We start from the raw sequence: 16383 nt of genomic DNA, 5'->3' as shown, positions 1-16383 counted from the left end.
TTACATAACCATTATGTTGTTTCCTCAGCACAACTGAATAGTTTCTACTTTTTAAAAATCATTTTTCATATATTGGATGATGAGTTGACTTCACATATGCTCTTAAAATGCATTCACTGTTAAAGTGAAACCAACCCACAATCAGACCCTTTCTTTGGCTGGAAATATTGGGCTGTAGTCTTATAAATGAGGATACAAAAATCATGTGGTTTTCAACTTGTATTGCGAAGCTTTGTTGTGATGGGCAGGGATCCAGGAATGGGTGTTTGGTTGTTTTTTCAGAGTTAGATGGTTGCCATCTGGCATTGATAGTGAGATGGTGTTGTCATCAGTTTCTAGATGCAGGAAAGGAATGATCCTCATCTGTTTCCTGTGGATAAGCAAGAGGCTGATAATCTAGTAAAATCTTGTTACCTTAAAGAAAGCAGACCTGGAATTTGTTTACATAATTCTTGCCAGCTTCTACTTTAATGTTAATGATTTTAACTTACTAATAAACTGTGGCTTTGAAGAATTTAAAAAGTTGCTTGATCAGAGATAATAGACTATCCTAATAATATTTCAGTTGAACCTGTTCTTCTAATAGAATCACTCTTAATGGCTGATCATCTACATTTGTGAAATATCTTGTTCTTTTGGAAGTATAAAAAATTTTTAAATTTTCTTCTGATCTTAAGTGTTAAGTTATTTTGAAAAGTGAAAAGTGTTTTGGAAGATACTGTTTGCCAGTTGGATGCTGGGAAAGTAATAGAAATAAGGAGAGCACCTTTGTATAACTAAAAGAAAAAACAAAAGAAAACACCAATAGAAAGTAGTTTATATCTGGCTTTCAGGCTTGTTTGTCTTCTCTTTGTTACTCATAAATCTTTCAGCATTTACCATAATCATTTATCACTTTTCCTGTTTCCAGTTTTTCACAAATTGCTTTGTCTCTGCTCACCTCAAAGTGCAGGTCCTGTTTGGCTAAGGAAGTTCATGCTGCTGAAGCTTTTGCAAAAGGAAGAAATGGTGGGCCACCTCTTGAACTTTCCAAACAAAATTACAATCTGGCCCTTGTGAAACTCTCATTTTTTTCTTGATCCTGGCTGATCCTAGCTACATGTAATATCTAACAGTACCCTTCTAACATTTAATAATCCATTTCCTAGCCTATGGTGTTTGAATCTTTCAGTTATTGAAGAAATCCTGGTTGTCTTTCATTACACAAGACATAATTATTATTGTGTTTTCTGTCTTCTTTCATGTGCTTACTTTTTAATATTTTTTTGCTGAAAGCAATAAGGTCTGTATCAATAAGAACCCTATAAAAGATTTTGGTCCTTCAGAATTGCCTTTTTATATAAAAACAAGCAAAATGCAGAGGGAATTTTTTATTAAATATTAGACATCTGGGTTGACGGCATTAATTTTAAATCATCGCTGTAATATTTTCTCTTTTCATTTGGTTCTTCAGATGCTCACATAATATGCAAATCATTTTAGAATGAATGCCAGAGAAACATTAAATATATTAAAATCTGCATTTTAATAAAATTGTCAATGAGTAATATATATACCTTGCTTCTAAAGAAGAATGATAAAAAGTAATAAAAGGGTAATTTAGACACAGAAGTATTTAATATCTTTTTATATTTCGCAACTCAGTAAAAAAAAATAAATGTAGACTAAAACCTTTAGGTTCAGACTTGGATTTTTTTTCTACTCTAGTGTTTTTGCCCGACACATTGTCTAGGTGGCCCAACTGTGTGTATGTGTCAAAATGGTCTTAATTAAATTCCACTTCTCGGTGCCTAAAATGAAATGTTCTATCATTTCTTATCATTAGATGGAGTGGATGTTGAAGATGATCCCACCTGCTCTTGGCCAGCTTCTTCACCTTCTAGCAAGGACCAGACTTCCCCCAGCCATGGAGAAGGTTGCGATTTTGGAGAGGAAGAAGGTGGCCCCGGACTCCCATATCCGTGCCAGTTCTGTGACAAGTCCTTTAGCCGCCTCAGCTACCTAAAGCATCATGAACAGAGCCACAGTGACAAGTTGCCTTTTAAGTGCACCTATTGTAGTCGGCTGTTCAAACACAAGCGGAGTCGAGACCGCCATATTAAGCTCCACACGGGAGATAAGAAATACCACTGCAGTGAGTGTGATGCTGCATTCTCCAGAAGTGATCACTTGAAGATCCACTTAAAGACTCACACATCCAACAAGCCATATAAATGTGCCATTTGTCGTCGTGGGTTCCTCTCCTCTAGTTCCTTACACGGACATATGCAGGTTCACGAGAGGAACAAGGACGGTTCCCAGTCAGGTTCCAGGATGGAGGACTGGAAGCTGAAGGACACTCAGAAGTGCAGCCAGTGTGAGGAAGGCTTTGACTTCCCGGAAGACCTCCAGAAGCATATCGCGGAGTGCCATCCTGAGTGCTCCCCCAATGAGGACCGGGCAGCCCTCCAGTGTGTCTACTGCCCTGAGCTCTTTGTAGAGGAGAACTCCCTTATGAACCACATGGAGCAGATGCACAATGGGGAGAAGAAGAACTCTTGCAGCATCTGTTCTGAAAATTTCCACACAGTTGAGGAACTGTACAGCCACATGGACAGTCACCAGCAACCAGAGTCGTGCAATCACAGCAACAGCCCTTCCCTGGTCACAGTGGGCTACACCTCTGTGTCCAGCACGACTCCGGACTCCAACCTCTCAGTGGACAGCTCGACCATGGTGGAAGCTGCCCCGCCAATCCCAAAGAGTCGAGGGAGGAAGCGGGCTGCTCAGCAAACCTCTGACATGACCGTTCCCTCGAGTAAACAGGCAAAAGTTACCTACAGCTGTATTTACTGCAACAAGCAGTTATTTTCGAGTCTGGCAGTTCTGCAGATTCACCTAAAAACTATGCATTTAGATAAGCCGGAACAGGCCCATATTTGTCAGTATTGCTTAGAGGTGTTGCCCTCACTCTATAACCTAAATGAACATCTTAAACAAGTGCATGAAGCTCAGGATCCAGGTCTGATTGTTTCTGCCATGCCTGCCATAGTCTATCAGTGCAACTTCTGCTCAGAAGTTGTCAATGACCTCAATACTCTTCAGGAACACATCCGCTGTTCTCATGGATTTGCAAACCCTGCAGCTAAGGATAGCAATGCATTCTTTTGTCCCCATTGCTACATGGGGTTTCTCACTGACTCTTCCCTCGAAGAGCATATAAGACAAGTCCACTGTGACCTCAGTGGCTCTCGCTTTGGGTCTCCAGTGCTCGGGACTCCGAAAGAACCAGTAGTAGAAGTCTATTCTTGTTCCTATTGTACGAATTCTCCAATATTTAACAGTGTTCTTAAACTAAATAAGCATATCAAAGAGAATCATAAAAACATTCCCTTGGCCCTGAACTATATTCACAATGGGAAGAAATCCAGGGCCTTGAGCCCCCTATCTCCTGTGGCCATAGAGCAGACATCTCTTAAGATGATGCAGGCAGTGGGAGGTACACCTGCACGTCCAGCTGGAGAGTATATCTGTAATCAGTGTGGTGCTAAGTACACATCCCTAGACAGCTTTCAGACTCACCTCAAAACTCATCTCGACACTGTGCTCCCGAAACTGACCTGTCCTCAGTGCAACAAGGAATTTCCTAACCAGGAATCCTTACTGAAGCACGTCACCATTCATTTCATGATCACCTCAACGTATTACATCTGTGAGAGCTGCGATAAGCAGTTCACGTCAGTGGATGACCTTCAGAAACACCTCCTGGACATGCACACCTTTGTCTTCTTCCGCTGCACCCTGTGCCAAGAAGTGTTTGATTCAAAAGTCTCCATTCAGCTCCACTTGGCCGTGAAGCACAGTAATGAAAAGAAAGTCTACAGGTGCACCTCCTGCAACTGGGACTTCCGAAATGAGACAGACTTGCAGCTCCATGTGAAACACAACCACCTTGAGAACCAAGGGAAAGTGCACAAATGTATCTTCTGTGGTGAGTCCTTTGGCACCGAGGTGGAGCTCCAGTGCCACATCACCACTCACAGTAAGAAGTACAACTGCAAGTTCTGCAGCAAAGCCTTCCATGCTATCATTCTGCTGGAGAAACATTTGCGGGAAAAACATTGTGTATTCGAAAGCAAGACTCCCAACTGTGGAACCAATGGAGCTTCTGAGCAAGTGCAGAAGGAGGAAGTGGAATTGCAAACATTGCTGACCAATAGCCAAGAGTCCCATAACAGTCACGATGGGAGTGAAGAAGACGTGGATACATCAGAGCCCATGTATGGCTGTGACATTTGTGGGGCGGCCTACACCATGGAGACACTGCTGCAGAACCACCAGCTCCGAGACCACAATATCAGACCTGGAGAGAGTGCCATTGTGAAGAAGAAAGCTGAGCTCATAAAGGGGAATTACAAGTGTAATGTTTGCTCTCGAACCTTCTTCTCTGAAAATGGCCTCCGTGAACATATGCAGACCCACCTAGGCCCCGTCAAACACTACATGTGTCCTATTTGTGGAGAGCGCTTCCCCTCCCTCCTCACTCTGACAGAACACAAAGTCACGCATAGTAAGAGTCTTGATACTGGAAATTGCCGTATTTGCAAGATGCCTCTCCAGAGTGAGGAAGAGTTTTTAGAGCATTGCCAAATGCATCCTGACTTGAGGAATTCCCTGACGGGATTTCGCTGTGTGGTCTGCATGCAGACCGTGACCTCTACCTTAGAACTCAAAATCCATGGGACATTCCACATGCAAAAGACAGGGAATGGATCTGCAGTCCAGACCACAGGGCGTGGCCAGCATGTCCAGAAACTGTACAAGTGTGCATCTTGCCTCAAAGAATTTCGTTCGAAGCAAGATCTGGTGAAACTTGACATCAATGGTCTGCCATATGGTCTGTGTGCTGGCTGCGTGAATCTCAGTAAGAGTGCTAGTCCAGGCATCAACATTGCTCCCGGCACAAATAGACCAGGCCTGGGCCAGAATGAGAATCTGAGTGCCATGGAGAGTAAAGGCAAGGCAGGGGGACTGAAGACACGCTGCTCTAGCTGCAATGTTAAGTTTGAGTCTGAGAGTGAACTCCAGAACCACATCCAAACGGTCCACCGAGAGCTTGTGCCAGATAGCAACAGCACACAGTTGAAAACTCCACAAGTGTCGCCAATGCCCAGAATCAGTCCCTCCCAGTCCGATGAGGTAACTTGCCTTTTTAATGTTTGCTATTTAACCTCCTCAAAAAGCTGTCCCCATTTTATGTTTACACTTCTCCTCAGCTTTATTGTCATGTGCCAGGAGATGCTTAGATTGAGATGCAGTGATTTTTTTCCCCTATAGCCAATAGCTAGCAATTATTTGTTTTTGATAAGCAACATTTTGGCTCGAATGGTGCAAAACAGGACTAATTCCAGTCTCCCTAGGATATTGTCTTCTCTATGACTGAAGAGACCAGTGTTCATGCCTACACCACTGAGATCTGGAATCTCAGTATAGCTTCACCGCGAGCTGAAATCCCTAGCTATGACTTGTGTGTATGGCAGAGAGAAAATGACATAAAAGTAAGATACTACGAGCCAACATGCTGGTTTAGAGTAAATTAAAAGAATATATATAGGTATATATATATATATGCATATATATACATATATATACATACATACATACATATATATATATATATATATATATATATATATATATATATAAAATTGGGTAGGGGTGGCATTTTAATACCATGTTGTCAACATTCACTGTTTTCCTTTGTCTTTTGGGTAGTGAAGAAAGTATTTTCTCACAACAGGATTTTTTAAAAGCCCCTATTTATTAAGCACTACTCGCCGAACATTTTTTTTAAGGGTCTATCCCTGAGGTTTCTACTCTCTGGATTTGAGTTTTTAAAATAAGGTATATTTTCCCCCATAGTTGAAGAGAAATTTCATGTTTTCCTTACCACATGAATATGAGAAGTTTCACTTAACAATGAAATAGTTTTAGAAGTCATCATCATTCCTGATGCTCAACAGACAATGGTGCATTTTGTTATAATTTCTTGATGCTTTATCACCTGATTTCCAGTAGTGCTTCCTAGTTCCCTACCTGCTTCTATCTGGAGATCCATCCAAATGAAAACCCCAGGGAGACCTATCTCCCTTCAGTTTGGGGTCACTGCATTTTCCTTATCTTGTTCCTGCACTCACACCCTCTAGGAGGCCTCCCTGCATCTGGCCGCAGATAGTCATCAGTACCTGGTAGGGGAGAGCCAAGGATAGGGATGCAGTGCCCATCCTCCTGAAATATAGCATCTGCATGACAGGCAGATTCCCAGACTTTAAAGCTGCTTTCCTGTTCTGTTCCCCAAGTAAATCTGAACCTTTCTGTTATTTGAATAAATGAATTCCTTTCAAACTGATGAGGACAGCTGGAAGAACATAGTTTTGATAATGGCTCATAGTTCATGTTGGATCAAACAGTTTATTTTGAAACACATACTGGTAGAGAAAATCATCTGAAATGAATTTTTTTTCAGCTCTTAAAAAAAAAAAAGTTGAAGCCAATAGTCAAGTTAAAGGAATAACAATACATGTGGCTTGGTCTCCTTGTCAAAGCTTTACCCAATATTTTATCATGTTTTTCCTCCTTTTGAAGACTTTTTTTTTATTATCCTGAAACACATAGATTTTAGTTGCAGATGTCATGATACCTGATAAGAACAAGGGCATTTTCCTACTTGATATTATTAGCTGACTAGTTGATTAAATCAGGTAAAGAAATTGAATAATATCAGCTATATGAAGTCTTCATTCAGCTTATCCACAAGTGCCTTATTTTAAAATGCTATTTAAATTATTACAAAGAAATTATGTAGAAAACAAATTATATGTACTATTTTAAAAATTTGTGTAATATATATATATATATATACTTTAAGATAGTTTATCTACTCATATTTAATTCAAATATTGTATAAAGTTGATTTAAAATGTTTCTCTCTGTGTGAGAGAAAGAGAAAGACACATGATAATGTGTTCATATATTTAAGAATAAGGAAAATTAAGATCTTGTTTATTAGTAAATTGCTTTTGCAAAGTCATATGCCCAATTCTTCTTACTGGTTCTCAGCATAAATGGTTTGATGTCTAAATTACTATACATTATAGTTCCATTTGAGGTGAATTTTTTTTAAAATGAATGAAAATATATGAATACTCCTGTGTAATTAAGTTAGAGTTTAGGAGAATTTATCAGGGATGGTCAGCTCTTTATACCAAAAAAATTTCAGTGATAATTATGCAGCTTAGCTATATCTTTCTTTTACAAAGAGTAACATTTTAAAGTATTTTTTTTTCAATTCTGACAGTAGTATTTCTGTGTATATAGTGCTGCAGGTTAAAAGTTGATATGCAGAAAGGGACCTTCTTGTTAAGCTTAGTTAATAAGAACTCAAGCAGTGTCCTTAATGATATAATTAGGATTTAGTACATATGTATTTCTTTGATATCTCAAGATTTCAATAATTCATTGAATATTTTCTTTTTTAATTAAGTAACTTCTTGATTTTAGATAGAGATAGAGAGATTCAGAGGAATAGGGGACAGAGAGAGGGAGAAAGCTATCTGCAGCACTGTTACACCATTAGTGAAGCTCTCCCTTTGCAGGTGAGGAACAGGGATTGAACCAGGTCCATGAGCACTATCATGTGTGTGCTCAACAACCAAATGCATCCCCCACACACACACACATTCAGTATTTTCTAATTACTATTGTCACCATTTTTTCATTACACCACTTCAGTGATAAAATAGTGCTAAGAATGTCCACTGCTCTTGTGATACCCTATACAGTTTAAAATGTACAGAAGAGTATATTATTTGAACACAGAGAAAATTATCTTACATAGAATTAAAACAGAAGCATCCAAGTAATAGAGTCAGCTTGAAAAAAACACAACACATTTAAATTTTTTCTGGCCCATTGTTAGCCAACTTATGCTTCTCTGGTTTCTCATTATGAATACTATGTATGTTACTAACCAGTGTAGCTAAAGAAGAAGTTACTGCCTAAGTTTTTACCAGTAGACAGGTACTCCACGTGGGGAATAAACACTATTATGAACTGACTGATGTGTATGCCTGCTGATTTAGATATCCTAGGTAAGATTTGAAAGATTTAGGATTATCAGTGATATTTTAGTTTCTTCTTTTTGCTACAGAAGATTGAGACTTGTTCTTTACACAGATATTGTAAAGACCAATGGTAATGTTTCTGGATCATGAATTATGACCACATAACTGTGTTGGTAGATACTGGAGTATATTCACAAAAACTGAAAGGATATTAGTTGGTCAGTATTATCTATTTAAAAGAAATGTAGTCGGGAGTCGGACAGTAGCACAATGGGTTAAGCACACGTGGTGCCAAGCACAAGGACCAGTGTAAGGATCCCGGTTCGAGTCCCTGGATCCCCATCTGAAGGGGAGTATCTTCATAGGCGGTGAAGAAGGTCTGCAGGTGTCTATCTTTTTCTCCCCCTCTTTGTCTAACCCTCCTCTCTCCATTTCTCTGTGTCCTATTAACAACGAAAACAATAAAATAGTAAGAGCAACAAAATGGAATAAATATATAAAATATTTTTTAAAAAAGAAATGAAGTCATAACCCAGTGGAGAATAATTCCATGTGAACACTTACACTCCAATAAGTGTAGTAAAAGTCAAGGCCTGTGATACTTAATGATTAATGAGTAGGTAGCTACCTTCTAACAAAAATTTGAAATAGGAAGATACCTGAATTTGACTCAGTTCTTTTGCTTAACACTTTCTGAATTTGTGAAGAGTGTTTTCTTTCTGCCTAAGTGCTAGGATTATTAGTCCAAATTTGCTACACAGACTGTGGTTGGAAGAACTTATTTTGGGGAACATACACATTTACCTCCACTCTTCAAAAGATTGAGTATAAGAGGAAGTTGTATATATCCCACATTGATTCTATAAATTCTAGAGATAATTTCAGCCAAGAATGAGACCCTCTTGCTCTCCCACACATGAACCACCTTGTAGAGTCACTGAATATATACTGAACAAATGTTGCTGCTTCTTCACTGGCACTGGCCTGACTCTGGTCAGGTGCTGCACCATCTGGACCTCAAAATAATGAGCTCATGATGCTTTGGAAGCCTGTTTCCTCTGCCTATCCTCCCTGTCTGTCCTAGTCTCATTTCTTTAAGGAGCTATTCTTTTTTTCTCACATTAGATTTTCAACTATTGAAATTTTTTGGCAAAATTTAACAGTTACCTACATGTTTTTAGATTCATGGTATAGTCTCACAGAAGCAAAACTTTGAGGGCGCAGTGAGATCATCTGGCTGAATTTGCTTATTCTCCAGACAACAAAACAAAAAAAATTCTATCTAAGTTAAAAATATTACAAAGTTTTGAAATGGTAGAAAGCAAGCTCTAGAGACCAGGTCTAAGCCTAGGTTCAAGATTCTCTTCATAATTCTGTTGGCCGAGGTCTTGTTCCTGTTCTTTGCATGAAGTCTTCTTGGTATGGTTGTCGTTTTTTCCTGTAATTCACATACTCTACCTGCTCACTATAAAGGCTCTTCTGGGGAGTTGGGCGGTAGTGCAGCGGGTTAAGCGCATGTGGCGTAAAGTGCAAGGACTGACATAAGGATCTTGGTTCGAGCCCCGGCTCTCCACCTACAGGGAAGTTGCTTCACAGGTGGTGAAGCAGGTCTGCAGGTGCCTGTCTTTCTCTCCCCCTTTCTGTCTTCCCCTTCTCTCTCCATTTCTCTCTCTCCTGTCCAACAACGACAATGTCAATAACAACAACAACAATAAAAAAAATAAGGGCAACAACAGGGAAAATAAATAAACATACAAAAAGTTAAAATAAAATAAAAATAAAGGCTCTTCTGGTTCACTGACATTTCTAAGCTTCTACTGACCTAACTAAGGCAATGAACTTTAAAAAGATTTTATTTTATTTTATTTTATTTATTTAGTGAGAGAGAGAGGGGTGTCTATGATGTTGGAGAATGAACCTCACACCTCTAGGGCTTTAGTTAGCTAACTCTGATGAACTGTATTGTCTGTATTGTCCCCCTGGTCTCTGCAACACACATTTTCTTTTACTTTTTTTTTATTGGGGAGGGAAATGCTTATAGTAAATATAGTTGTTGGTACATGTTTATGATTTCTCAATTTTCTGGAAAACATTGCCATCCCTCTGCCTCCACTGTTATGCACCAGGACCTCTTTCAGAGGTATTTTGCAATACTCCAAACCCAAATGAAGAGAGGCTATGAACAGAATATTCACCAAAGACAAGATACAAAAGGCCAACAGACATTATAAGGATGAATTCGTCTTCTTGTTCTCTGCTTGTTCATATTGCCCTCTTTTCTGATTCTGGTATTTCTTCATGCTGGGTCCTGCACATGCTGCCAAGTGAAATGTTTGCATTGTTTGTGTCTCTGAATCCAAAGACCCAACTTAGCACCCTGTTGCTGAAGCATTCCTTTGTAGGACCAGGACTTGAATGTGGGCCCCACATCTCTCTCTGATCCAGTTTTTTTGTTGTTGGTGGTGGTGTTGTCACCAGGGTTTTACCACTCCTAGCCAGCATTTCTCAGTTAGAAAAAGGGAGATAGAAGGAAAAAAGGAAAGCTAGCATAGTACCAAAGATTCCTCTGGTGTTGTGGAGGCCAGGTTTGGACCTGAGATGGAGAGGGGAAGAGGGGGGGAGAGAGAGAGGGAGGGTGGGGGGGAGAGAGAGATGGAGGGGGGATAGGGAAGGGGAGGGGAAGGGAATGGGAGAGCAGGGGGAAGGGGGAGGGGAAAGGAAGGGAAGGGGAAGGAAGTGGGGGGAGAGAGAGGGAGAGGGGGGGGAGGGAGAGAGAGAGAGACAGAGAGATAGAGAGACAGAGAGAGAGAGAGACTGAAGTCCTGTTTTTCCATCTATGGAGTTTCACTCATTTTTGTCTTTGGTGCTCATGTCTTTGTTTCTCACATATGGGTCAAGGATCTAAACCATGACAAGCATGACAGAACAACTGGTCACCTCCCCTTTTTCATGTAGGAACACAGGCCATGATCACAGCTTGGAAGGTGCTGATAAATATGTGTTTTTTCATGAGGCCATTCATTGTTTGACTGTTTCTGACTGTTCTCACCTGGACCAAGGTGACTCTTCATGCCTCATTCCTGGCCTCACAGCCTTGGAATGACCTTCACTTCAGAGCCTTTACAGTGCTGGTTCCACACTTGGCCTGCTTATCAGAAAAAGCCTCTCTGCTCCACTACACCTAGAATCCTCATCTATCTGATGGGCTTCTCCTGCAAGTCTTGTCACAGCTGATCGATCGATCTCCTTGTTAAATTTTCTTCCCCTTTCTCATTTCTGAACACCTAACAGTTTATCACCAAGTTTAGGCAAATAATATCTGAATAAATACTGTATGACAAAAGTACAGTATTTATAGGTATATATAGTAGCTAATTTATGGCATTAAAATATTAAAGTTTTATTGGGGAGATAAATGCTTATAGTAAATATAGTTGTTGATACCTGTATAAAATTTCTCAATTTTCTAAAAAAACATTCTCACACACCCCCCCAACCTAAGTCCGACTCTTACCATCATGCATCAGGACCTGAATGCTCCTGGTTTTATCCAGAAGTACATATATGCTTTAAAGTTGGATTTGATTAAAATATTGAAATTTGAATCCTTTTAATTTATTTTCAGTTTCTCACAACTCTGAAGTCATCTTCAATATGTCATCTTCAAGTCTATTTTTTAAGTGTTCTAAAGCCACTGTTTGTTCTCCATGATTCTTGCACTGAAAAATGGAAATGTACATGATAGTAATTGAGAGCCAATTCAGATTCCAGACTTCTTTACTTATGTTAAAAATTTCTATATGAAATTGACAGAGGGTTATGCAGTTGGTTATGCAAAGAAATTCTTTTGCTTTAGGCTCCAAAGCCCCAGGTTCAGTGCTCTGACACACCATGAGCCAGAGCTGAGGTGTGCTCTGGTAAATGATAAAGAAATTTAAAAATATATATATATATATAGAGAGAGAGAGAGAGAGTGAGAACATTCAGGCATGTGATTCTTTTTGCAGAACCATTATGCTGTCTCCCCAGCTGTGATACTGAATTTTAAGGAGTTAAAAGAACAAAATTGAATGCATTGACTTCTCATTCAATAAAAGCATATTTAAATCAGTTATAACTTTATGTGCCCAGATACATTTATCTAGTAGCTAATTTATGGCATTAAAGTATTACTTTTTATTGGGGAGATAAATGCTTATAGTATATATAGGTATTGATACATGTATGAAATTTCACAATTTTCTGAAAAAACATTCCCCCCCCCAAAAAAAAACTAATCTTAAATATTAAAGATCTTCTTGAAATAGACTGAGATGTTGGGCCAGATTCAATCTGCTTTGTGATTTATTGTGACACAATAAATTGCAAATATATTTATTGTGTTCAATATTTATTTTCTCTTCTACAGTGTATTAGAACAGGGAGTTAATGACCCCTGGCATCAGTATCAGGGTATGGAACATGGCAGCATTATCTGACCATTGCTCCCCACACTGAGTTCAATGCCATCACCATCTCTAGATTTCCTGTACTTCCAATTCTATGTATTTTTGCTGGTGCTCTCCATGGGTTTATAGTGTCTTTTAAAAATATATGGAATTCAACAGTAAGAATGTCTTTGCCTACAAGCATGAAATGGAAATTGCACATAACTGGCCTCAAATTGTGTTGAGGTCGAGATTAATTACAGAAATATTCAACAGATTTTCAATAATGAAAGATGATCAAAGAGATGCATAATGGATCTCTTATTATTATAGCATTGCCGTCTTCATCACAAAATGTAGATTCAGTTTTCTGTTAGATGTGCTTTGTATGCCTAGGAAATTAGCAGCCTGCATAGTGAATATTTTTGGTCCAAAATTTATCATAATAATCAAAATAGATTAATGTATTGTGAAACACTTTTTAACAACTGCTGTATAATTTTAATTATATGGAAAAAGTCTTATAAGAGCATGTTACTTTTTAAGTGCTACAGGTGTCTCTACCTCCCTTCCTCTCAATTTCTCTCTACCCAAAACAAACAAGCCATATGTTGCTCTTACCCTAATTGTAATTTTTCTGCATTTAGGATTTCTCCTTCCCTTTATTTATCTTTTTTTTAAGAATTGCATTTATTTAGAATGAGAAAGATAGGAAGAGAGAGAAAGAACCAGACATCACTCTGGTACATCTGCTGCTAGGGATCAAACTCAGGACCTCATGCCTGAGAATCCAATGGTTTATCTACTGGGACACCTCCCAAAACACACAATTTCTCTTTCTATAAATGACATAAGAGGAGGGACACTTCCACGTAGATAATGGAGAGAGACATTAAAAATCTAGCTTAAAAATAAATAAATAAAAATAAAAGTATATTATTATTATTATAATAAAAGTAATTCAAGAAAAACAGTGAAATGATTCCATAAATAATAAAGGACAATTTAATAAATTATTAAAAAAATTACCACAAAGAAATAACAGACCATACATGTTAATTCCAAGATTGTGTCAGAAAATACAAAAGCAGGAAATGCTCTGTGTATTGAATGCAATACAATCAGCATTATTAAAACCAGTGATAGCTAGTAAAATCTAAATTTAGATCAAACTATTCAGTGTTTTGTTTTTTTATTTAGAGAAACTGATAAATCTATTATGTTAAAAAGAATTCACTGGGAGTTGGTCGGTAGCACAGCGGTTAGGCACACATGATGGCACAAAGCACAAGGACTGGCGGAAGGATCCGAGTTTGAGCCCCAGGATCCCCACCTGCAGGGGAATTGCTTCACAAGCAGTGAAGCAGGTCTGTAGGTGTCTATCTTTCTCTCCCGCTCTCAGTCTTCCCCTCCTCTCTCTTGTTTCTCTCTGTCCTATCTAACAACATCAATAACAACAACAATAATAACTACAACAATAAAGCAACAAGGGCAATGAAAGGGAATAAATAAATAAATATTTAAAAAAGGAATTCACTCTATTACTAGAATACTTTTATTATAAGAATGTAAGATAGGTTCAATCTCAAGAAAATTAGTTTATTAAATATAATCATCAACTGTTTATATAAAAACATTATTGTTTATGAACCCATCAGCAAAAAGTTCTGTGCTTCCAAATCCTTCCCCCTTTCACAAGAAAATATGAAAGTCAAACCATAAATCTTGAAAAAAATAAATAAGATGATAAAATAGTGGACATTTTTTTGTGAGAAAAGGAAAGCTAGCATAATATCAAAGATTCCTCTGGTGTTGTGGAGGCCAGGTTTGGACCTGAGGTGGAGAGAGAGAGAGAGAGAAAGGGAAGGGGAGGGGGGAGAGGGAGAGGAGGGAAGAGGAAGGGAGAGAGAAAGAGAGAGAGACAGACAGACAGAAGTCCTGTTTTTCCATCCATGGAGTTCCACTCATTTTTGTCTTTAGTGCTCTTAGAAAGTATTTCTCAAGTGCAACTTAAAAGAGTATAAATCTCAAATAAACTGATTGGTATGTTTATCTATATATATTTAATTTTTTATATTTATTTTCCATTTTGTTGCCCTTGTTTTTTATTGTTGTTGTTATTGATGCCATCATCATTGGATAGGACAGAGGAAAATGGAGAGAGGAGGGGAAGACATAGAGGGGGAGAGAAAAACAGACACCTGCAGACCTGCTTCACCGCCTATGAAGCGACTCCCCTGAAGGTAGGGAGCCGAGGGCTCGAACTGGGATCCTTAAGCCGGTCCTTGCACTTCACGCCACCTGTGCTTAACCTCCTACACTACCGCTCAACTCCCCATATCCACATTGTTAATATTAATTTCTGTTACCGAAGATTGCTGTAAAGTGAGCCACAACAAAAGCTACATGACAAGAATTATTTTATTTTATTTTATTGGGTTGGTTGATGGATTACAGTGCAGTTGCTGACATCTGAGTACATTTCCTCATTTTCCTGTGATGGGTGTTCTCAGAACACTCTCACTCCTAGCTCAGTTCCTTCCCCACCAACATGCAGTAGGTCTCCCAAATCTAAATACATATAGTTAGAAAAATCATTTGCTTCCTAAATATGGACTAGACAGCCACAAGTCAGCAAAAAAGCCCCCCAAACCTAAATACATATAGTTAGAAAAATCATTTGTTTCCTAAATATGGACTAGACAGCCACAAGTCAGCAAAAATATATAAACCACCAGATGTAAAAATGGACATGAATATTAACAGACATTTCATAAACAAACAAGGAAGGTCCACTAGTCCAATAGTATTCTGAGAAATGCAGAGAGACAATCACAGTTTTCTCAGACAGGTTGGGAAATCAATTTCAGAAAACTAAGTTGAACAAAAAAATATTTGTGGTTTGGTTTTATTGAACACATCTGAAGTCTTGCACTTTGATAATTCACTAGTCATGGTCTGACTTCATTCAGTTGAAGTGACAAAGGGAATAAGACTGAGAACTTTCTCCTAGTTCTGTGGTGCTCCTGTGTAAGCCAGGGCTGAAATACAGATGGTGTGCTGGGAAGGCATGAGTTCTATCTGTTGAAATTTCTTCTGCTCCCCCCCAAACTTGTATTTGTTGGTAGCTACTACTTATGTATCACCTATCTTAGAAATGCTCTGTGGGTATTTAATATTTAATGTAAAAAGCATATGTATTTATAAATTGCAGTCATCATCACTCATCATAAATAGAAGATAAATATAAAGTGAATATGACAGGGGCGAAGAGGTTTTCAAAAGTTTTAAAGATTTGTGGGCCTAGTCCTGTGTCTTTCTTCATTGTTACAAATAAGTTTGTCAAGTTTTGCGGGGATTGAAAGACATGTTAGCACCTCAGTGAGACGTTTATCTGTTGGTATGCTTCTAGTTCTTCTTCTGGGATCCCTTCTGTTACATTGCTTGACGTTGTGGTCTATTTACATGGTCATTCTGTTTCATTGGTTTGGTCTCACTCTCCCTGTCTACGGGAGATTTTGGTTTAGTCTTTGCTTTTTCGTGCTTCTCTCTTCTCCCTGCCCCCTCATATGTACTTCCTGAGTTCCTGACTCTGCCACCGGAGGAGAAAGATGGAGGACAGAATTGTGTGATTAGATTAGATTAATTTTTTGAACCGTTGGCTCATGAATAAAGAAATACAGCTTCTTGCTCAGCCTTGTGTCCCTGGTTGTCTGTCTACCGCAGCGAAGCTAGCCTGGCATACTGGCATGCTGAACTTAAACGACATTTATCCTTTGTGCAGTAAATAAGTCATATCCATGCCTTACAGTTAAGATATTATACACCTTGTAAAATACTTTAATTAGGATTAG

At 38.7% G+C, this 16383-nt stretch overlaps 1 protein-coding gene across 7 annotated transcripts in view; it reads left to right on the top strand.

Moving 5' to 3' along the window:
- ZNF521 (zinc finger protein 521) overlaps positions 1 to 16383 on the top strand; it is a 317779-nt gene that overhangs the window by 135606 nt on the left and 165790 nt on the right. For all 7 annotated transcript variants that reach the window (XM_060173632.1, XM_060173634.1, XM_060173631.1 and 4 more), the window contains one exon: positions 1826 to 5178. In XM_060173632.1, coding sequence (XP_060029615.1) covers positions 2266 to 5178 — 2913 coding nt within the window. In that variant the 5' untranslated portion in view covers positions 1826 to 2265. The remainder of the gene's footprint in view (positions 1 to 1825; positions 5179 to 16383) is intronic.

Source organism: Erinaceus europaeus, chromosome 15 (assembly GCF_950295315.1).
Source record: "Erinaceus europaeus chromosome 15, mEriEur2.1, whole genome shotgun sequence".
In the NCBI taxonomy this organism is placed as follows: Eukaryota; Metazoa; Chordata; class Mammalia; order Eulipotyphla; family Erinaceidae; genus Erinaceus; species Erinaceus europaeus.
The sequence above is the reverse complement of the archived record's forward strand: the minus strand, read 5'-3'. Positions and strand labels throughout refer to the sequence as shown.